At 35.7% G+C, this 24,192-nt stretch overlaps 1 protein-coding gene across 7 annotated transcripts in view; it reads left to right on the top strand.

Annotated features, from left to right (window-relative positions):
• The window catches only part of STRN3 (striatin 3), a 105,302-nt gene that overhangs the window by 40,676 nt on the left and 40,434 nt on the right, over positions 1-24,192 (top strand). For 6 of the 7 annotated variants that reach the window (XM_023255634.2, XM_023255631.2, XM_023255632.2 and 3 more), the window contains exons 2-6: positions 9,817-9,920; positions 10,553-10,626; positions 15,555-15,636; positions 17,959-18,132; positions 22,407-22,536. In XM_023255634.2, the coding sequence (XP_023111402.1) occupies positions 9,817-9,920; positions 10,553-10,626; positions 15,555-15,636; positions 17,959-18,132; positions 22,407-22,536 (564 nt within the window). Of the gene's footprint in view, positions 1-4,230; positions 4,460-9,816; positions 9,921-10,552; positions 10,627-15,554; positions 15,637-17,958; positions 18,133-22,406; positions 22,537-24,192 lie in introns of those variants that run through there. The other variant, XM_023255633.2, reaches the window with a different exon arrangement.

The following is a 24,192-nucleotide window of genomic DNA, read 5'->3' as shown; positions in this document are numbered from 1 at the left end:
TCCTTCTTGATCTGTACACTTTAAAATTTGTGTTTTCTTTTTTATGGAATGCTTTTTGAATTTGTGTGTTATCTTTGCACAAGGGCAGTGCTGATCTTCTCTGTTGTTCCAGTTAAAATGTTCTTTTTTATTTGCCTATTGCAATAATTAGGACTTTGATTACAGTGTTGAATAGGAGTGGTGAAAGGGGACATCCTTTCATTGTTCCTGATGTTAGGAAGGAAAGCATCTAATTTCTTACTATTAAATAGGATGTTTAGCTGTAGGTTCTGGTAGATTATTATCATGTTAAAAGAGTTCCCCTCTATCCCTAGTTTCCTGAGAGTTTTTATTTTGAATGGGTAATTGATTTTGTCAAAGGCTGTTTGTGCATATATTAATATGGTCATATGGTTTTTCTTCTTGGGCCTATTTGGCCAGTTAATGATAACATACAGTAATAGATGTTCAAATGTTGAACCAGCTTGCATACCTGAGATAAATTTCACTTGTTATATAGTTCTTTGTGGATTCAATTTGCTAATACATTGTTGAGGGATTTTGCATCGATGTTCATGAAAGAGATATTAGTAGTTTTCTTTTCTTGTGATGTCTGTCTGGTTTTGGTCTGTCTGGTATGCTGGCTTCATCAAGTAGGTTAGCAAATGTACCTTCTGATTCTGTATCCTGGTTTCAATTATAGAGAACTGGTATCATTTCTTCCTTAAATGTTTGGTAGAAATCATCACTGAATTCATCTGGGCCTGATGCCTTCTGATTTGGAAGATAATTAATTATTGATTACATTTGTTTAATAGATACAGACCTATTCAGATGATCTGTTTCTCCTATGTGAATTTTGGTAGACTGTGTTTTAAGGATTGGTCCGTTTCATCTGAGTTATCAAGTTTGTGGGCATAGAGTTCACAATACTCCTATATTTTCCATTCACTGTTCATGGGATTAATAATGATGATACTTCCTTCATTTCTGATATTAATTTCTGACTTCACTTTTTTTTTCTTGGTTAGCTTAGCTAGAGTTTAATCAATTTTATTGACCTTTTCAAAGAATCAGTTTCATTGATACTTATTTTCAATTTTTTAAAATCTGAATTCCAGTTAGTTAACATATAATGTAATATTGTTTTCAGTGATTCATCACTTACATATATAGCACCTGGTGCTCAACATGACAAGGGGCCCTCCTTAGTACCCATTACCCATTTAGCCCATCTCCCAATCACCCCCCTCCATCAACCTTAAGTTCTCTATCAAAAAGAGTCTCTTATGGTTTCTCTCTTTATCTCTTTTTTCCCCTTCCCATACGTTCATCTGGTTTTTTTCTTAAATTATACATAGGAGTGAAATCATATGGTATTTTTCTCTGCCTGACTTATTTCCCTTATCATAATACACTGTAGCTGCATCCACGTCATGGCAGTTTCATTGATACCCTTTATTGGTTTACTGTTTTCAATTTTAATGATTTCTGCTCTTCTTTTCTGCTTCCTTTAAGTTTATAATGCTGTTCTTTCTTTACTTTCCTAAGATGGAAGCTAAATGGTTGGTTTTAGGGCTTCTTTTCAAATATGTACTTTGACTGCTATAAATTTCCCTGTAAACATTGCTTTTTGTACATCCCCCAAATTTTAGTAAGTTTTATATTGGTTTCATTTAGTAAAAAAAATACTTTAAAGTTTCTCCTGATATTTGACTCATGTCAGATATCCTGTGTTATTTAATCTTCATGTATTTTGAAATTTTCCCACTATCTTTTATTGATCTGCAGGGTTTTTTTTTTTTTTAATGTTTATTTTATTTTGAGAGAGAAGGAATGAGTGGAGGAGTGGCAGAGAGAGAGTGAGAGAGAGAAAATCCCAAGCAGGCTCTGGCCATCAGCACAGAGCCTGACATGGGACTCGAACTCATGAACTGTGAGATCATGCATGACCTGAGCCAAAACCAGAAGTCAGACACTTAACCAACTGAGCCACCCAGTGACCCCTTTGATCTCCATTTTAATTTTGTTGCAGTCTTAAGAGCACATACAAATTTTTGTCTTTTTTTAAGTTGAAGTATAAATAACATACAGTATTAGTTTCAGGTATGCCATATAATGATTCAAGAATTCTATACATTACTCAGTGCTCATCATGACAAGTGTACTCTAATAATCACTTTAAATGTGAATTTAAAGCCAATTAAAAGATAGACACTCTTGGAGTGGAGAGCACATTTGTATGATTTTTAATCTTTTAAATTTGTTAAAGGTGTGTTTTAAGGTTCAGAATGTGGTCTGTCTTGGTGAATGGTCCATGTGGGCTTGAGAAGAATGTGAATAGCCTTGTTGGTTAAAATAATCTAGAGATGTCAGTTTTCTAATTTTCTGTATGTTAGATCTGTCAGTTGCTAATACAGGAGTGTAGAAGTCTCCGGCTATAGTAGTGATTTAGTCTATTTCTCCTTGCTGTCTTACCAGTTTTTGCTCACAGATTTTGACACACTTTTGTCAGTGCATACATATTAAGGATTATTATGTCTTTGACCCCTTTATCATTATGCATTCTGTCTTTTTATCCCTATTTCGCTTAATCTAAAGTCTGCTTTGTTTGAAATTAATGTAGCTGCTCCAGCTTTCTTCTTCTTTTTTTTTTTTTAAGTTTATTTATTTTGAGAGAGAGATAAAGAGAGAATCCCTAGCAGGCTTCACACTCAGCATGGGGCCTGATGTGGGGCTTGATCCCACTAACCATGAGATCATGACCTAAGCCGAAATCAAGAGTCAAATGCTTAACTGACTGAACCGTCCAGGTGCCCCTCTTTCTTCTTTTTTAATGTAAGCATTTATAACTATAAGTTTTTCCCTCAACACTGCTTTTGCTGCATCTCATAGGTTTTGGTATGTTGTGTTTTCATTTTTATTCCTGAGTGTTTTCTAATTTTCCTCATGATTTAAGAGTGTGTTGTTCAATTTCCACTAATTTGTGAGTTTTCCAGTTTCTTTGTTACTAATTTCTTTATCTGTTATGGTCAGAGAAAAAATTTTTTTAATCTTTTTAAACCTGTTGAGACTTAATTTGCATGAACATATGGCCCATCCTGGAGAATATCCCACGTGTTTCTGAGAAGAATGTGTATTCTTTTATTGGGTAGAGTGTTCTGTATAATACATCTGTTAGATCTAGTTGGTTTATTGTGTTATTGAAGATGTTTCCTTACCTGCTTTCTGATTCTTTGATTGGTTATTGAGAGTGGGATATTGAAGTCTCCACCTGTTACTGTGAAATTATTTCTTCCTTCAATGTTTGCTTCATATGTTTGATCATCTTATTAAGTACATAAATATTTACAATTGTTTTATCTTCTTGCTGTATTGAACTTTTTGGTAGTATATATTGTCATTTGTCTCTTGCAGTCCGTTTTGATTTAAAATCTTTTTTGTCTGGGGTGCTTGGGTAACTAGTCACTTGAGTGTCCAACTGCTCAGGTCATGATCTTGTTCATGAGTTTGAGCCCCGCATCAGGCTCACTGCTGTCAGTGCAGAGCCTATTTTGGATCCTCTGTCCACCCCCCACCCCTCCCCTACTTAAGCTTGCTGTCTCACTCTCAAAAATAAACATTAAAAAATAAAATAAATTCACACAAAAATAAAATCTTTTTTGCCTGATAATAATATAGGAGGTTTACATATTTTAACAATAAGTGTGTTAGGCTACATGAGCCATGTTTTTGGTCTGTGTTACCTATTCTTTCATTTATTAAGCCATTTTTCACTCTGGGGCTGTCCAAGAATAAGCCTGAGGTAGGCTGCTAATCCCTGCTGTATCTTGAACAGACTTCTAAAATGGTAATGAATTTATTCATCCTTTTCTTTACGGTTAGTGCTTTTGTCTTGCTCAAGAATTCTTTCCTTAATCTGAGATTTTGAAGATCTGTATTACATCCTAAAAGCATTATTGTTCTGCCCTCACATTTAGGTCTATAATCCTACAACTGATGTGTCAGCCAGAAGTTTTATTTTATCTCCCTTCCCCAATGTCTTTACCATGTCTACTAAGCATAAGGGGCAGAGAGAGAGTGAGAGAGACAGGACAGACAGAATCTGAAGCAGGCTCCAGGCTCTGAGTTGTCACCACAGAGCCTGACGCAGGGCTCTAACCCATGAACCACAAGATCATGACTTGAGCCAGAGTCAGACACTCAACCGACTGAGCCACCCAGGCACCACTCTAAGCATAATTTTTGATGTTGCCATTTTTCCTTGGTGTTGTAAACTTCTACTTTGATAAATTATGTGACTTCATATATATTGGTTTGTTTCTGGGATTTCTGTTCTGTTTTTTTGTTAGTTTGTTTTTTAATCTGTCTATCCCTGTACCAATCACTGTTTTAATTTCTCTAGTTTCAGAAACCATCTGAATTTCTGGTAGTGCAAGTTCCACCACTTCTTCCTTGGTGATTGTCTTGCCTGTTCTTGGTAATTTGAATTTTTTGGTAAATGTTAGAATCAGCCTGTCGAGCTCTACACACACATACACACACACACACACACACACACACACACACACACACTGAAAGTTTGTGTGGAGCTACAGTAACTCTTAGTTTGTGTGATAATTGTTTTTTATGACTCTGCTAGTCCATTTAGATTGTTTTTTCTGTACAGATTGCAGTTTTTTGTGCAGAGATCTTGCACATTTTTGTTTATTCCTAGGTGATTTTTTTTTTTTATGCCATCGTAATATGTTGTGGCTATTTCTTTTTGTGGTTACTTTTTTTTTTTTTTTTTTTTAATTTTTAAAGCTTATTTTTGAGAAAGAGCCGGGGGGGGGGGGTTGGCGAGGGAGGCTCAGAGAGGCAGAGAGAGGGAGACACAGGACTCGAAGTGGGCTCCAGGCTCCACTCTAACAGCACAAAGCTGGACGCAGGGCTCAAACTCATAAACTATCAGGTCATGACCTAAGCTGAAGTCCAATGTTTAACTGACTGAGCCACCCAGGTGCCCCTGTGGTTACTTTTTAAAGTATTTATTTGCTGAGATGATGCTACTAGTGATGAATTATGTCCTTTAAAAACAGCTCAGAATTCATTGTTATTAATTTATTAAATGTTGTCTCTTATTTAATTGGTATTTTTTTTTAATCACTGTCAGATATAACTTTTACCTTTTCAAAGTACCCATATAGATACTTTGTGATACAAGGTCATAAGGTCATATCCAGTAGTCATGACATATCTGGTCTTTGCTTTTACCCCCATCTCGAGGTGGTTTGGGTTAAGATATCTCCTTTAAAAGGCATTGTCTTTTTTTTTTAAAATTTTTTTTTCAACGTTTATTTATTTTTGGGACAGAGAGAGACAGAGCATGAACGGGGGAGGGGCAGAGAGAGAGGGAGACACAGAATCGGAAACAGGCTCCAGGCTCTGAGCCATCAGCCCAGAGCCCGACGCGGGGCTTGAACTCACGGACCGTGAGATCGTGACCTGGCTGAAGTCAGACGCTTAACCAACTGCGCCACCCAGGCGCCCCTAAAAGGCATTGTCTTAATGAATTCTCACCTTTTTTTTTTTGTTCTTTGTGTTTGTGAATTATCCTTCTTCAACTCCTCTTCAGAAGCTGCTGTGAGATTCATGCTTTTTTTGTGTGTAGTTTGTGCTTGTTTGTTTAATTTACTAGACTCTCTATATATGGATTGTTTCTAATATGAAATTGAATGCTAAGGCAAGAAGTCAAAATGAAGTCTCACAATAGTGTTAGATTGTAGTGCCTGCTTCGGTAGCACATATACAACGTAAGATTCTAATAGGATGCATTAACCACTGTGTAGTTTTTTTTTTTTCTAATCCCTCAGGAACAAGACAAGGGTATTCACTTGTCACTTTTATTGAACATAGAACTGAAAGTCCTATGCATAGCATTCAGGCCAGAGGTTGAGGAAGGAGGGAAGGCATCCAAACTGGTAAGGAAGAAGTAAAATCATCACTATTTGCAGTGACATGGTACTATACATAGAAAATCCTGAAGACTCTACCCAAAAACTATCATAACTAATAAATAAATTCAGTAAAGTCACAGGATACAAAATTAATTTATAGAATTCTCTTGAATTTACATTAATAATGAAGTGGTAGAAGGAGAAATTAAGAAAACAATCCCATTTACAATTACACCAAAAGGAATGAAATACCTAGGAAGAAATTTAACCAAGAAAGTGATAGACCTGTCTTTTGAACACTAGAAAATATTGATGAGAGAAATTGAAGACAACACAAAAAAATGGGAGGTATATCATGTTTATGGATTGGAAGAACTAATATTGTCAGAATATCCATACTACTCAGACCAATCTACAGATTCAGTGTAACCCCTATGAAAATACCAATAGTGTATTTAACACAACTAGAACAAACAATCCTAAAATTTGTATGGACCCACAAAGCACCCCAAATGGTCAAAGCAGCCATGAAAAAGAACAAAGCTGGAGGTACCACAATCCCAGATTCAAGATACACTACAAAACTATAGTAATGAAAACAGTTTGGTACTGGCATAAAAACATTCACATGGATCAATGGAGCAGGATAGAGAACCCAGAAATAAGCCCATACTTACATGGTTAATTATGGTAAAGGAGGCAAGAGTACACAATGAGGAAGATAGTCTCTTCAGTAAATGGTGTTGGGAAAACCAGACAGCTACATGCAAAACAATGAAAGGAGACCAATTTCTTACACGGTCCACAAAATAAATTTCACATGGATTAAGGACCTAAACATGAGACCTGAAACCATAAAACTCATGGAAGAAAACATAGGCAGTAATGTCGTAGACGTCACCCTTAGCAGCAGTTTACTAATATGTCCTCTCAGGCAAGGGAAACAAAAGCAAAAATAAATTATTGGGCCTACACCAAAATAAAAAGGCTTTGCACAGCAAAGGATACCGTCAACAAAATGAAGAGCTATCTGGGGGTGCCTGGGTGGCTCAGTCAGTTAAGTGTCTGACTTCAGCTCAGGTCATGATCTCATGGTTCATGGGTTCAAGCCCTGCATCGGGCTGTCTACTGTCAGCACAGAGGCTGCTTCAGATCCTCCCCTCTATCCCACACCTCCTCTGCTCACTTGCTCACTCACTCTCTCAAAAATAAACATTAAAAGAAAAAAGCTATCCTACTGAATGGGAGGAGATATTTGCAAATGATATATTTGATAAAGGGTTAATATCCAAAATATGTAAAAATTTATATAACTGAACACCAAAAAAAAAAAAATAAAAATTATGGCAATCTGGGAGTACCTGGTTCGCTCAGTTGGTTAAGCTTCCAACCCTTGATTTTGGCTCAGGTCATGATCTCACAGTTCATTGAGTTCAAGCCCCACATTGGTCTCTGCATTGACAATGTGGAGCCTGCTTGTAATTCTCTTTCCTTTTCTCTCTTTGCCCTTCCCCAGCTTGCATTCTTTCTCTGTCTCTCTCAAAAAAATAAAAGACAAAATACTAAAAAATAACAGCAATCTGGTTTACATATGTGCAGAGGACCTAAATAGACATTTTTTCAAAGAAGATATTTGGATGGACAAGAGACACATGAAAAAATGCTCACATCACTAACCATCAGGGAAATACATAACAAAACCACAGAGACCTGTTGCCTTAGACCTATCAGGATGGCTAATATCAAAAAGACAAAAATTAACAGGTATTGGTGAGAATGTAGAGAAAAGAGAACCCTTGTGCATCATGGGTGGGAATGTGTAAATTGCTGTAACCACTGTGGGGAACAAGCTGGAGATTCCTCAAAAAATTAAAAATAGAGGAGCGCCTGGGTGGCTCAGTTGGTTAAGCTTCTGACTTCGGCTCAGGTCATGAACTCGTGGTTTGTGAGTTCGAGCCCCATGTCAGGCCCTGTGCTGACAGCTCAGAGCCCAGAGCCAGCTTCAGATTCTTTGTCTCTTTCTCTGTTCTTCCCCTGCTTGTACTCTCTCTTTCTCAAAAAAGATTATTTTCTTTAATAAAAAAATTAAGAATAGAAATACCATATAATCCAGTAATTCCATTAGTGGGTATTTATCCACAGAGAATAGAAACACTAATTGGAAAAAGATACGTGCACCCCTGTGTTTATTGCAGCATTATTTTCAATAGCCAAAATATGAAGCAACCTAAGTGTCCATTGATAGTTGAACAAGTAAAGAAGATGGCATATTACACAATGGAATATTACTCAGCCACAAAAAGAATGAGATCTTGTCATTTGTGACAACATGGTTTGCATCTAGAAGGTTTTATGCTAAGTGAAATAAGCCAGGGAAAGACAAATATGATATGCTTTACTTTTATGTGGAATCTAAAGAACATAGTAAATTGAACAGTCATAAATACAGAGAATTAAGTGATGGTCACCACAGGGGAGGAGGTTAGAGGGATGGGCAAAATAGGTGAAGTGGTTTAACAGGTGCAACTTGCAGTTATAGAATTGATAAGTTAGGGGAATGAAAAGTCCAGTATAGAGAATATAGTCAGTAATATTGTAATGGTGTCGGATGGTGACGTTGGATGGTGACTGCCCTTACTGTTGTGAAAAAAAGAAAGTTAAGGCAAAAAACTTAATCAGAGTTTCTTGAAGCTGTGTGGTGAAACTGACGTTTTACATTTGCTTAAGTGCTACTTTTTTCTTTAGCAGCTTAGACTCTTAGGTTCTGAATAGTTACCATTCCTCCTGATGTTTTATTTTTGTTTTGAAATTTATATTTGGAAGTGTTATGTAGCTGTCTAACTTCACAAGTGTTAAGGAGTTGTAGATGATTCTTTTATTTTTTTATTATTTTTTTTAAGGGTAATAGAGAAGAGCTCGTTTTGATGGCAGTGGACATTTAAATACTTACATGTTCTTATTAATCAATTTGATTTAGCTGGTCTGCTGGCCAGTGTATTTCTATCATAGAAAAACAGATCCAACTTACTGGGTTAAATCATCTAGCTGAATTCATTTGTTCTGATTTCATGTTCACTGAAATTTTAAAAAATAAATTATAATTTAGCTTACTAATAGTAGCTTTACTTTTTCTTAATAAATACACCTATGGGTCATCTCAGCAAGGGCATTCTCCCCCTTGTGGAAGGTAGTTTTATTGTAATTATGTACATAATGGCAAATGTCTCCATACAGATGCCAGGCTCTTTAAAGCTGCCTCTCACAGAAAATAAGGCAATTGAAAAGAAAATAATCCTTCTCGTAGTAGAAAAATGACAACAGAAAGTAATGAGTTCTTTGAACATACAGTGGCTTTACTTAAACTATTTGCAGTACTCTAGTATTACTGTTTCAAGAATTGAAACAATTTGGAGTAGGTGGGTAGAATAGAAAAGATTACACATTTTTAAAGTATTTTGTGAACGCAAAATGGTTTTGAAGTAATGGTACTGTCTTTTGAAACAAACATCTCATTTGGGGGAAAATACTTACTTAAAAAAATAATAATTTGGGGAGGAGCCAAGATAGCAGAACAGCATGGAAGTTTTTGTGTCTCGTGTCCATGAAGAGAATAGTATTTTTTAGTTTTTTGTGACTTGTATGTTAGGAAGTTTTTATGTATAAAATTTCCTTTTATGATTATGTAAAAAATGTTAACATTAGAGACCTTAAGATTAAGCAAATAGCTGATTTATAGTCATTGATTTTTAAAATAATTGTATTACTAACAAAGTTTGGTTGACTGCCTCTATCAATTTTAAAACTCTTTAAAATTTTAAAAGTTACTATTTATTGTTTTTTTTTTTTTAATGTATCATTAGGAAAAAAATGAAAATAAATGAACCTGTTATATTTTTAGGCCCGGATAGCATTTTTGCAAGGAGAAAGAAAAGGACAAGAAAACTTGAAGAAGGATTTAGTAAGAAGAATAAAGATGTTAGAGTATGCATTAAAACAAGAAAGGTACGTGTGCCTCGTTTTCTTATAATACAAAGTAGAACAGTATTCTCTTTTATACCAGTGTGCATTGTATTTGAAAATACTTTGAAAGTATGAAACCCTGACCCAAATACAAGATGATACTTGGATTTGATTCTTATAAGGGAATAGAAAAGATTTAAATCTGTAAAATTGAATAGTGGGTGGCTCAGTCGGTTAAGTGTCCTACTTCAGCTCAGGTCATGATTTCACAGTTTGTGAGTTCAAACCCCACATTGGGCTCTGTGCTGACAGCTTAGAGCCTGGAGCCTGCTTCAGATTCTGTGTCTCCCTCTCTCTCTGTCTCCCTCTCCTTCAAAAATATATAAACATTAGAAAAAAAATTTATAATTGAAATTATGTCTTTTGTTATAGATTCTAAGTTTTGGAATTTTATTTTTCTTTAAAGATAAGGAAAAAAATTTGTCTTCATTTTTTACATTTACATTTTTTTTCTTATATAGCAGTACACTTTTTTCTCTAATTTCCGTAAAGCTTAAAAAACAGGTATTCATATTATGTTTTGTGTTCTCAGAGAAATATATACTAGTATTTACTTAACTGTGTAGAAAAGGAAAAAAATTTTTTCTTTCAACAATTTGTTGTTAAATTTTCAGGGCAAAATATCACAAATTAAAATATGGCACAGAACTGAACCAAGGTGATTTGAAAATGCCAACCTTTGAATCAGGTAAAGTGGATTTTTCTGTTAACCTTCTCCTGACCCAGTTCAAGAAAAAAATTGGTTTAAGCTCATTTTTCTGTAACAGACATATTTTCTTCACCCTCATTTTGCTTCGATAGCATTGGTTAGTTAGATGGTTGACCACTGTAATAATGCCTAATATTTTGGGGAAAATAATAAATGAATAAAAGTAAATAGTTGTATCTATGTCTAAATCCTGAGGTTATTTATCCTGTTTTCCTTGTGTTGAAATGTATGTAAAATTGTGAGTGCATTTTGGTATCAGAAGTGAAAGGTAATGAAATAATTCTACCCTTGTAGATAATTCTTGTCCCGTTCTATAAAAGTTTACTTTTTTATTATTACAAAGTTCTTTTTATCTGGAGAAGCTGTGATTACCATAGTTTAATTCTGAAAATAGGAAATTTGACTGAATTTGGAAACCTCATAGGCAGCCAAATAAGAGAAGGAAAAGAATCTTCTCCACTTCATCTTGCTCTGTACCAAATCTTGCATTTTACACTAAACTAAATAGATAATGAGTGTGAGAGTAGTATCTGATGAACAATTATGCTTGGAAGAGATGGCTGGATATAGGAAAAAGCTAACAGTTTAACGTTAACTTTAGGGTTCTACATGATTACAACGTGGGTAGTCTAAACATCTAACAATGAATAAGGAATTCTTTGATTTATGTTATGCGTATTGGGAATGTTATCAGTTTCTTATTTCTCAGGTATATTTAGAACTCATATACATTTTGATGGTGCATTCAAATTGAATTCTATGCTGTTCTTGGATGGTGGTTACTAAGATAAGAAAAAAGTGTATCTCTATTTGGATATGCAGTTTTTCTTTTTTTATAATAAAGTTGTACCATATCTAATAAAGTTAAAGCATATATGGTAAGGAAGATAAAACTTAGATATGGAGGTTGGTTTTTTTTGTTAGGTGGCAGAGTAAATTTTAAAAAATTAATTGGTTTTTAGTTTAATGTTAATATTAAATACTTAATATTAAGTACTTAGAACTTGGCAGAAACACTTCATACACAATTTAATTCTTTACACTTACCGGTTTTATCATTTATTATATCTTCAAGTTGTTGGTATCTATATTTTAAAATAAAGAGACCAACATATCAGCAGCATGGGTTTCCTTTGATCTAGCTTTTCAGTGATGTTGAAGTTTCACTTTGACAGTACGGAATAATATTATGGCCTCATCCTTGGAAAAGCAACAATAAAAAATAAAAAGATGGAAGGTCTATATATTTTGGGCCGTGTTGACTACAGTAGTCTTACTGCAGTTAGAGGGGTGGGGTGGCTTCATAGAAGTTAATGAATCTGGAGCTTTTCTTTGAATCTTTTTCTTTCTAATATGGCTAGAATATTGAGAAAATATTTCTGACTCAAGGGCTGTCCCCCTAACTTGGTCTGCGTAAATGTGAGGAAAGAGGCTAGCTGCAGCCACATTGTTCCTGGAGCCAGTCAGAATTGGCTAACTGGTTTCAGTGCAATAGTGTGTGTAGAACAAATCATTAGCAGATAAGTGTCTGCTGCCTGCTAAAAACAGACTTGTTTTTATCTGTATAAACTTAAGTTTTAAGTTTTAAAACTTCCTCAAAACGAGGAATAAAATGACATTCAGGTGTTTTATTTATGGGAAGCAATATTTAATAGAGTAGATTTTCTTTATTGATGTAGAACTATTCACAGTGTTTAGTGTGGGGGCGGAGAGCGATGAAGTGATGGACAATATATAACATACAAACAAAATCGGTTAAAATTACTTCAAAGTATAGATCGAGATAACCATTAAATTAGTGTTGCCTTTTATATACCCAAAAATAAATCAAAATATAAAATATTGTCTTGACAGAAGTATGATACACATTTTTATACCTATGTCTCAGTAATACGTATATATATGGCCTAAACCTAACCCTATAAAAGGGGTTGTATCTAAATATGTAAAGAGCTTTTTTGTGTATTTAGGGGGGAAAAATCTATGACAGTAGGAAAATAGGCAAAAGAAAAAGCAACCCATAAGAGAAGATATCTAAGTGACCACTAAGTGTATGAAATAATGCTCAATGTTATTTGTTATTGAGGAAATACAACCAAAGTGCAGTACATACAATTAGACACCTATCAGAATGGCTAAATTAAAATGGAAAAGACAAAAAAAAAGGTCAAGTCTAAATGAGGATATAGAACAACCAAATCTACTGGTGTTGGGATTGCCGATTGATAGAACTGCTCTGGAAGTAGTTTGCCAATAAGACTAAAGGGAACATAGCCATAGCGGCATGCTCTGAAGCCCAGTAATTCCAGTCTACATACTCTACTTCTTAAAATGCATACGTGTGCTCATCATAAGGCTTGTATAAGAATGCTTATAGTGTCTTGTAGTAAAAATCTGGAAACAGCTTGAATGACCTGCGGTATTAGAATGGATACATGTAATGTGTGATTTTAGCATAATGGAATGCTATTTAGCAACAAAAGTGAAAAAGCTGTAACTACACCTGACAACATGGACAGGTAACATAACACTGAAAAATGATATAAATGATCTCATGTGTATCAAATTTAAAAATCTAATTTTTATAAATCAGGATAGTATTGATACTCTTATAGAACTGTCTAGTGACTGCAGGAAGGTACAAGGACAGCTTTTGGGACACTAATAATGTTTTGTTTATTCATCTAGGAACTGATTACATTGATGTGTTAAAAATTTTTTTGAGCTGTATATATGCTTTTGGTGTACTTCAAGGATATCTATAGAAAAATTATTTATCATAATGGAAGGTAGAAACTAATGTCAACATTAGTGGACTGGTTAAATTAAATAGGCATATACTTTCTGTGGAATACTGTGTGATCATTTTATGTAATATTAATCTGTGTTCATTGACATCGAGAATGTTCAAATATGTTAGGTGTCAAAAGCAGCTTTATAGGACAGTATACACATTGGTGCCTCGCCCCATTTTTAAGGAAAGGAGAAGTTTATGTATGTATTTTGAGATGAAAAATGGGAATGATAAAGTCTCAAGTACTAACAATTTTAATGATAGGATTTGGGGCGTTGTAGTTCTTTTTACAAATGTATTTTTTTGGAGCACCTGGATAGCTCAGTAAGTTAAGCATCTGACTCTTGGTTTCCGCTCAGGTCATGATCTCACAGTTCATGAGTTCGAGGTCCGCATCAGGCTCTAGTTGACATTGCTGACCTGTGGGATATTCTCTCTCTCCTTTCTCTGCCCCTTCCCCGCTTATGCGTGCGCGCTGTCTCTCTCTCTCTCTCTCTCTCTCTCTCTCTCTCTCTCTCTCTCTCTCTCAAAATAAATAAACTTAAAGTTAAAGAATGTATTTTTTTCTCCAGTGATTATGTATTATACATGATTTAACAGCAAACAAAATTGTATAAATAGATGAAATATATAAACAAATATAGGAGCTATTAAGATGAAATAATTATTTCTAGAAATCTTAGAAGTTCTCTCTGTTCAGGGGAGGAATGAGAAGGTGTAAATAATGGAATTGTTACAGTTAGAGAAGTAAGGCAGGGAATATTTGAATTAACTACCAGTAAGTTTTTCTTTTCATGACTCTGAGGAGTCTAAGAACCTGACAACTGTGAGCCATGCTAAAGGTTCTCAGCATTCATTGTGAGGGCTGATCTTCTATGAACCTCTGTTGTCTGCATTATCTTATTTTCATAATGGGAATTTTTAGGAAAATACTTCTTTTTTTTTTTTAATTTTTTTTTTTAACGTTTATTTATTTTTGAGACAGAGAGAGACAGAGCATGAACGGGGGAGGGGCAGAGAGAGAGAGGGAGACACAGAATCGGAAGCAGGCTCCAGGCTCTGAGCCATCAGCCCAGAGCCCGACGCGGGGCTCGAACTCATGGACCGCGAGATCGTGACCTGAGCTGAAGTCGGACGCTTAACCGACTGAGCCACCCAGGCGCCCCGAAAATATTTCTTTAGTATCATTAGTGCTGATAAGTATTTGTAAATTTCTCACTAGGGATACTTATTGAGAGCTTAACTCACCTCAGATTACAGTATTTATTAAACTCTTAGTACATATATTCATATTTGAGAATAAAATATGACCTTTTACATATAGTAGAAACTATTTTCTGGTTTTAGTTCTAACAATGAAATTAATTATATAAAGTGTTACGAGTAAGATTTAAAGTTTCCTGTAGACTCAAAATTAAGACTTTGAATAGTTTTATATATACTAGATTTAACAGTGTTGATTTTGAATAGCTTAAGTAAATATTAAATGTAGCTTTTTAATTTTGAACCCATCAACCCAGCAGAATTCTGATAGTTAAAAAAAATTTTTTTTTCGGGGCGCCTGGGTGGCGCAGTCGGTTAAGCGTCCGACTTCAGCTCAGGTCACGATCTCGCGGTCCGTGAGTTCGAGCCCCGCGTCGGGCTCTGGGCTGATGGCTCAGAGCCTGGAGCCTGTTTCCGATTCTGTGTCTCCCTCTCTCTCTGCCCCTCCCCCGTTCATGCTCTGTCTCTCTCTGTCCCCCAAAAAATAAATAAACGTTGAAAAAAAAATTTAAAAAGAAATTTTTTTTTTCAATAAATATTGAAATCACTGAAATGAAATCATTTCAAAGCCTGAGTTTTTGGTTTTTGAATCCCTTGTAGAATAGTTAATGTACTCTTAGGTTTCCCAGTTTTAAAACAAGGCAGGTGGTACCTGAGTGTTTTGTTTATTGGGATAAACACATTTAAAATGACTGTAAATACTCAATAGTTGTTAATTTACTTTTATCATTTATAAAACATTCAGTTATTTTTTTATGGGAATTTATCCCTGAGAGAACTTTGGCAATATTTTCAAGAGTGGAAATGCTGAGTGTGAAATTGTCTATTTTGTGTATGTGTTAATTTTTAGAAGAAACCAAAGACACAGAAGCTCCCACAGCACCTCAGAATAGCCAGTTAACGTGGAAGCAAGGCAGACAACTGTTAAGACAGTAAGTAATAGTTCATTTTCAGCTTTCTTTAAGGATCTAGGTATGCAAATGCTTATGTTCAGTAACTTTGCAAGTAAAAAATTATTTGATGATAATAGGACAGTGTGTATAGTTTTTATTGCTTTCTTGTTTCTTTTGACTATTGGATCTTTTTAAAGTTGGTATCCTATGAATGTTCCTTTGGACACTGCTCAGGATGATGTTGTTTTCTATTTGTCGTGTAGAATGTCATAAAAGCTTGATGGCTGGAAGGCCAGAAGAAAAACAATACAGAGTTCATACTTGTAGATACTCCCATTCCTGTTATTGCAGAATTCATGTACTTGGTTTTAAGTGGGACTGTGACTGGTTTATAGAAGGAATTTAGCTAGTAACCTGAAACCTTTCATAAGTGGCTTGCCAAATCCTACTTTTACTTGAATTTTTGAGGAAGCTTTTTGATAGTTAAATTTTTTGCTGTATTATTAGAAGTAATTCTGTGGCGGGGAACTTGGGTGGCTCAGTCTATTGAGCATCTGACTCTTGATCTCAGCTCAGGTCATGATCTCACAGCTTGTGCGACTGAGCCCCGCATTGGGCTCTGTGCTGGCAGTGCTTAGGATTCTCTCTCTCCTTCTCTGTCTGCCCATCCCCTGCTCGTGCTTTCTCTCTTTCTCTCTCAAAACAAGTAAGTAAAACATTAAAAAAAGTAATTGTGTGACATATCTTACTGTTTTAGTCTGTTTTAGCCAGAATTGGCTTAACTTGATGAAATAAATGACTCTGAGTCAAGTGTTTTTACCTGGATTGTGTGAGATTTTGTCTGCTCATTCAGACCATATGGTTAGAGTGTGATCGCAGTTGTTCCCCCCAAAAAGAGAATTGCAGTTTTTAGAAGAGTCCAATAGCTATAGTGAAATCAGTTGTACAATATTTCTCTTATAAAAGCCTAGTCGTATTGCCTGGATTAATATTTTGTCTCTCCTCCTTTCTCTGAGAGTAGTTTATCTCTGTAATCTTGCATGTTCATTTGTCAACTGTGTACTCTGTTTTCCATTGAAAACACTCCACTGAATACTCCACTGAAGCTACTCACAGACATAGTTAAGAGAACTTTTTTGTTCCTATTTGATCTTTTGGACACATAAGGCATTAACCATTGTATTTTGAATTCTTAACTCTATGCTACCATTTCCCCCCTTATTTCTCAAGCAGTTTCTTTTAATTTTTTTTGAGTTTCTCTTACTCCTTTAGCCCTTTAGGTTTCTGTGTCCCAGGCTGTCTGTTCTAGAATTTTTTCTCAGGGTAACTTCATTTAAATCCATGGGTTTAAATACCATCAAACACTGATAACTCCCAAATCTAGATGCTGAGTCCAATCTCTTCTGAGCTTTGACCTTTCTTATTATTGTGCTAATAAATGTCACTTTGTTCGCTACTACGTGATTATCTGATAGATACCCTATAAACCAGACCCGGACTCTTTATTCTTCATTTCATTGAATAGAACCACCATCCAACCATCCAAGCTAGAAACCTGAAAATTTTCTAAAATTCTTGTATCTTCTTTGATTCTACTGCCATGTGTATTTGTGCACCAGGTCTCTACGATTGTATCTTGCTTTTATTTCTCATGTTTATTCTCTTCAGTTTTATTTCTTGCTGTGTTAGTGTCCTAACCAGTCTCCCTGCTATTGACTTTCAGCTAAAAATTGTTTGTTCTTTTGCATATTGTGTAAGGCTCCTGTTTAGCATTCTTCCTTAGCCTGTCAAATACTTTAAGAAGAAATTCTTTATCATACAAAACCATTCATGACCCATTATCTATATTTATGTCAGAATCTGGTCCCTTTCTTTTCCAGTCTTACCTTGGATCCTAGATTAAATATACAGAAAGTTTCAGTACCATGAGGTTTTAGATCCTAGAGGGAGAACTAACCCGTCCATCATCCTCTGACTAAGAACCTAGGTTTAAACTTAGCATGTCACTATTCTGAGGTCCACTTTGTGGACTTTTTTTTTTTTTCTTTTAATAGCATATATCATCACTTCCTAAAAGTTTTTTAAGGTTCTAGAGTTTTTTTAAGCTTCAAGATAATTGGCCCTTAATTAGCATTAGCCATCCTGTATGCTTTCTTATTTAAATTTCTGTCTGTAATTGGCTTTGTTCTCTTAGAATTGGAACTAGTGTATAGAGAAGAAAGTTTTGAGGCAAAGGAGGATCATATTTTACAGGATTATGGGTTTTTTCCTTGATCAGTCATTGCTTGATGTGATTTTTGAGTTAACATGTTTGTAGGTGTTAATATATGGGATCTAATATTTTAAATTTTCTCTTAACAGATATCTTCAGGAAGTAGGTTACACAGATACAATATTAGATGTCCGATCTCAGCGGGTAAGGTCATTACTTGGACTATCCAGTTCAGAACCAAATGGATCGGTAGAAACAAAGAACTTAGAACAGATCCTGAATGGAGGTGAATCTCCTAAGCAAAAAGGACAAGAAATCAAAAGGTATGATCTGTAGGTTCACACTGTTTATATAATGGGAATTATGAATCTCTTTAACTTCTTGTTACTACTAGGGTAACAATTTTTAAAGCAGGTAGAATCCACATTTAAAGACTTTTTCCTTGTACATGGTAATAGGGGCAAATAAAGTTTAGCTTAGATGTTTTTTAAAATTGACCTGTTTTAAGTTTTGATGCGAAGAGAATGGCTATAGTTCTGAAATAGGTGCTAAATTTAAATTTGAGAGTGATTTCTTGCAGTTCTGAGCTATTTTAACATCATGATTTTAAAATTTTGCTAGGGTATTTTCAGTAAATTATATTGGTACTCTGTAACTAGAATAGCAATGGTTATATACACACTAGTGTGAAAGAAACAAGGTTTTGCATTATATTTGGGCTTAGAAAATCACCAGTTATACTTTTTAAATTAAATGTCTTTACTAAGATAAAATTCACACACTATACATTTCTGCCATTTAAAGTATATAGTTTTTAGGATATTCAGACTCACTCAGCCATCACCACAATATTAGTTTAAAAAAATTCATCATCTCACTGGGGCGCCTGGGTAGTGCAGTCACTTGAGCCTCCGACTCTTGATCTTGGCTCAGGTCATGATCTCATGGTTCATGAGTTCGAGCCCCACATTAGGCTGTGTGCCCCTCTTTTATCCTCTATAGCTCACGGAACACACTTCCACCAATGGTGGTATATTTTCAAGTGAAGTTGAACCAGTGATTTCTGATTTCTTCAGAAATAAAGCAACTTAGAGTAGATTTTCCTGAACTGGAAACAGGAGGATTATCTCCGTCCCCAGCTAAGCAGTGAGATTCCCTGTTTTCTTCAAGTATTCAGCATCTGGTATGTTGGCAGCGGGTCTGATATCCCTTCCCAGGGAGATGTTGAAATTTATTACATTAATAGTCCTAATGATCCTGACAATTGGGATCTGCCAATGAAATGGTGAGCCTCTGTCCTATCATGCAAAAGTGAAGCCAGCTGCTTGGGAAGCCATGCCCATGTACACAGTTCATACAGCTAGCCTTTTGGTGCTTCACTTTTAAATGTGAACATTTAGGAAAGACTTTAATACAGTAATTAGAGACCAAAGGAAACAAACAAAAAAAGAAAGAAAACAGAGTAGAAGAGTTTCAAAACCATAATTACTTCTCTAAAAAGACTGAGAGAAGATAATACATCTACAAAACAAATAGGATGTTACTCCTATTCTATTATTTTGAGAGCAAGAGAGCACATGAGGGTGGGTGAAGGACAGAGAGAGAGAGGGGGAGAGAATCTCATGCAGGCTCTACACTGCCAACACGGGGTCCGATGCAGGGCCCAAACCCACAAACCGTGAGATCATGATCTGAGCTGAAATCAAGGGTCAGGCACTTAACTAACTGAGTCACGTAGGCACCCTGGTGGGATGTGTTTTTAAAAGGTTCATCTTAAAGCTAATAGAAATTAAAAGGTGTCATAGAAATAATTTCTATGTAAAACTTGGAAGATAAGATTGAAGAATCACCTCCCACCCCCAAAAATAAAAAAGGGAAGAGAGGAAATGGAACTGAAAAGGTAGGAAAATTCATAGATCACTCCAGCAGGGCCAACATCTGACTAGGAATTTCAGAAAGAACAGGTAAAATTATCTTACAGATTATTAAAATAGTAATAAAAGAAAATTTGCTGGAATATAGGTACAGCATGTATTTCCAAGGGTGTTACCAGACGGAAAGGATTCTTCCCAATTACACTATAAAATTAATTTTAAAAAAGATCCATACAAAGTTGGGTGAGCGATCCACTCTTGATTTGGCTCAGGTCATGATCCCAGGGTTGTGGGATTGAGCCCTGTGTCAGGCCCTATGCTCAGCATGGAGCCTGCTTACAATTCTCTTTCTCTCTCTTTCTCTCTGTCCCTGTCTCCCTCTCCCCTCTCCCCTGCTCACGCTCTCTCTCTCAAAGAAAAACAAAAAAGCAAAGGCCACCATCATGAATGCCAGAAAGAAACATCTCAAAATAAACAGCATACTAGCATGCAAGTAGTAAAGTCTCAGACCTTGTAGATGTAATTTTCATTTTCCTAAAGACTAATGGTGTTGAGTATCAGTTTATGCTATTCATGTATCTTTTTTTTTTTTTTTTTAATTTTTTTTTCAACGTTTTTAATTTATTTTTGGGACAGAGAGAGACAGAGCATGAACGGGGGAGGGGCAGAGAGAGAGCGAGACACAGAATCGGAAACAGGCTCCAGGCTCTGAGCCATCAGCCCAGAGCCTGACGCGGGGCTCGAACTCACGGACCGCGAGATCGTGACCTGGCTGAAGTCGGACGCTCAACCGACTGCGCCACCCAGGCGCCCCTATTCATGTATCTTTTTGATAGAGTGTCTATTTGAATAATTTTCCCATTTTTATTGTTTTATTTGTTACTGTTAACATTTAAGTGTTCTTTATATGTTCTGGACACAGGTCCTTCATCAGATATGTGACTTGCAAATATTTTCTCTCAATCTATAGGCTTCTTTTTAAATTCTCTTAACAGTGTCTTTCAAAGAACAAAGTTTTTAATTTTGGGAAGTTAGATTCATCATTTTCCTTTTATGGATTGTGTTCTATTTGTCTTATAAAGCCATGCACGTATATTGCTGTGATCAAAAACAATTCTAAAAACCTAAAACACGAGTTTCACTTTAGAGACAGAAATTTCTCTCCAAGGGACAGCACTACTTCATTTGTCAAAGTTCAAAACAGAATTCTCAGGTCTTCAATATACTATTTTCTATTTTTCTGCTATTAATGTACCAATTTTGTCAACTATCATTTTGCCTTTCATTTAATCCCCAAATGTTAAGAGTTACAGTAAATGTTGAGCTGAAAAGTATATGTTCTGTTATTGTGGTAGTTTTTTGTTTGTCTTTACTAATTTGTATTTGGACAAACCATCTCTTAACTACATTCAGTTTTTATGCAGGCCCTTAAACAATGTGCTGGAACAGGCAGAGTATAGTAGACCTGTTAAAATCTATGCCATGTTAAAGGGCTATTAAAAAATAGTCTGAATTATATTGTATCCTTAGAAACAATCAGGGAAGGGGAAAAAAAACTCCAAATTTTAGATTATTCTTTTTGGTACCCAAAGATCATCTAGTTCAACCCAAACAGTTTACAGGTAAAGAAACTGAGGCTAAAAGGTTTAAGTGACTTGGCCAAATTCAGTCATGTAGTTAATGGAAGAACAGAGACTTTTATTGTGAGAGGCTGTGTTGAGCTGAAATTTCCACCATTCTCTTGCTGTGTTGTTAGACATTTAAAAAGCTTTTTAAAAACTTCTTTTGTAAATAGAAGAGGAACTCAGATTATAGCTTAAAAAATGAGTTTGTAGGTAGATAAAAATAAATTATCACTATTACCTAGTACACAAATGGTTCTGAAAGACTTGAAAGTATTTCTTTAGTATATTAAAAATCCTGTTTTCTAGGTAAGAATATCTGTGAAATGGATTGGAATATCTATGTCTGATTTACCCCATAACTTTAAATCTGGGCAGGTTTTAGTCTTCAAATATTTGGGCCAACCTACAAGAGGTTGTAAAACTTTAAGAAATGCTAAGTTTAGGGGCACCTGGCTGGCTCAGTCAGTAGAGCATGTGACTCTTAGGGTTGTGAGTTCAAACCCCATGTTGGGCATGGAGCTTACTTAAAAAAAGAAAAAGAAAAAAAGAAATGCTAAGTTTAAGTTGCTTGCTTGTGATGGCTTTATTTTGAGAATAATAACACAATTGAGTGTCTATCACTATGTGATTTTATTTTGATACAGTAATTACTCAAAAATATTTTGGACAGTAAACATTGGAAAAACTTAATCACTTTTACTTGAGCCAGAAAACAATCTTTTCTTGGGTAGAGTACTTAGGCGTTACATTATAAGTAGGTTATCATTTGAATCTTTATACTACTTTCCTTCCTTTTATTTTTTTTAAATTTATGAGAAAGAGCACAAGCAGGGGAGGGGCAGAGAGAGAGAGAGAGAGAGGGAGACACAGAACCTGAAGCAGGCTCCAGGGTCCAAGCTGTCAGTGCATAGCCCAACCTGGGGCTCAAGCTCACGAATTGTAAGATCATGATCTGAGCCAAAGTTGGACACTTAACTGACTGAGCCACCCTGGGGCCCCTCTATACTACTTTCAAGTACTGTTTTAAAATAGGAACCAGAAAGAAATGTTAGAATTAACCATTGGAATATCTGGATTCATCTTTTTCCCCTTTGACAGGCCCTCTGGTGATGTTCTTGAGACATTCAATTTTTTAGAAAATGCTGATGACAGTGATGAAGAAGAGGAAAATGACATGATTGAAGGCATCCCAGAAGGAAAAGATAAACATCGGATGAATAAACACAAAGTAGGAACTCATTTTTTAATTTTTATTAGCTAATACACACACTGTGGCTGTGGGAGGGCAAGTCCTGATCCCTCAAAAGCCAGAGGTGGGCCATCTGCTCTGATTCTCTCTCCCTCACAGCAGAGCTTTCATTCTGCACAAGCAAATTCAGAACTACTCATCCTTGTTTCTCTCCGTATGCCTGGCTTCCCAGGAGCCTGCAGCCGAGATGCCCAAGTGAGGATGAGTCAGTTAGTTGCTAATTCCCAAAGCTTCCTAGGAGAGCCTGGAGATGTGGAGGTGAGGCCTCAGGAAGGGGTGGCTCCCCAATCCGATATGGACGTTGCCCTCAGCCCTGGGTGGAACAAGATTATTTACACTGTATTGTCACAGTGTTTTTGCACTTTTCAGATGTTCTAGATAGTACATATTGTATCTTGGTAGTACATACTACTTTATGTATTTGAGATACAGAAAGGCTAAAAACTTGAGAATATATATTTGGAATACAACGTTAAGGAGCTTTCATGTCAGTGTGCACTCCACTGGGTCATCAGTCCTAGTACCCACCTTATACAGTGTCTATGTTTGCTACTTTATTTTCCCAATTTGATACACACCTTACGATGTTTTGGTATTTTGAGATGAACTCTGAGTACAAAGCTGTACCATAACACAGGATGTCAGTTGTTGGTGTGACTCGACGTACTTGCATCAATAAAAGAACATGTTGCTCCCCTTGAAAAAAAAAATCTAATCTATTTGGAATAGAAATTTTCAAGATGTCTTAAGTTACATTAGAGTGATCGATCATTTTTTATTTTATCATATCACATGAAAGTTTTATATATAGTCATCTGTTACTATTACCCACATTTAGTAGAAATTATTATTTGGTGTATCATTCACTAGCCATAAAGGGTCTGTTTTTATAGAACTAGTTGGTGGTTTTAAACTTAAAAAAAAAATAACCAGGAACCCTCTCTCCACTGCTGCTACAGTTAACAGTCACTGCTGAAGTCTGACTCTTCATGTGCAGTAAAACACATGATAAATTAACTCAAGTTACAGTGGGGATAGTCCCACTCTGGATGAGGGAGTAAACTATGGATTATAAATATGTGTGTTCACATTCTTGTTTTTTGGTAAGGATTAATAAAAATTTACCTTTGCTCGTAACCTAGGAAACTGGATTATCTATTTGATCAGTGATGTGGTTTAACTATAAATATAAGCAAATTAGACGATCCATTTTTGAATTATCATAGTAGTATATATTTTTTTTAATGCTTATTTATTTTTGAGAGAGGGAGAGAGCATGAGCAGGGAAGGGGCAGAGGGAGAGAGAGAGAATCCCAAGCAGGCTTCACACTTAGCCCAGCACAGGGCTCTATCTGAACTGTGAGACCTGAGCCTAAGTCAAGAGTCAGACACTTAATTGAGCCACCCAGTCACCCCAAGAATACTTCAAGTATGTTTAAAAAAAAAAAAAGTGGATAGGTTAAGTTTTGGTTCCTTGGGATATTAAGTAATGTGGGGAAAATGCCAGCTTTCCTCAAAAAAAGTTGCCATGCTGTAATTTCAGTTCTCAGTGTTTCTGTCACATTTCATGTGTGTAACACGGGTGAATAGAGATTTTGATCCTTTCCCTTTTTTCGTTTTGTTTGTTTTTTTCCC

This window comes from Felis catus, chromosome B3 (assembly GCF_018350175.1).
Source record: "Felis catus isolate Fca126 chromosome B3, F.catus_Fca126_mat1.0, whole genome shotgun sequence".
NCBI lineage: Eukaryota > Metazoa > Chordata > Mammalia > Carnivora > Felidae > Felis > Felis catus.
Note: the sequence above shows the minus strand (reverse complement) of the source record. Positions and strands in the feature narration are given on the sequence as shown.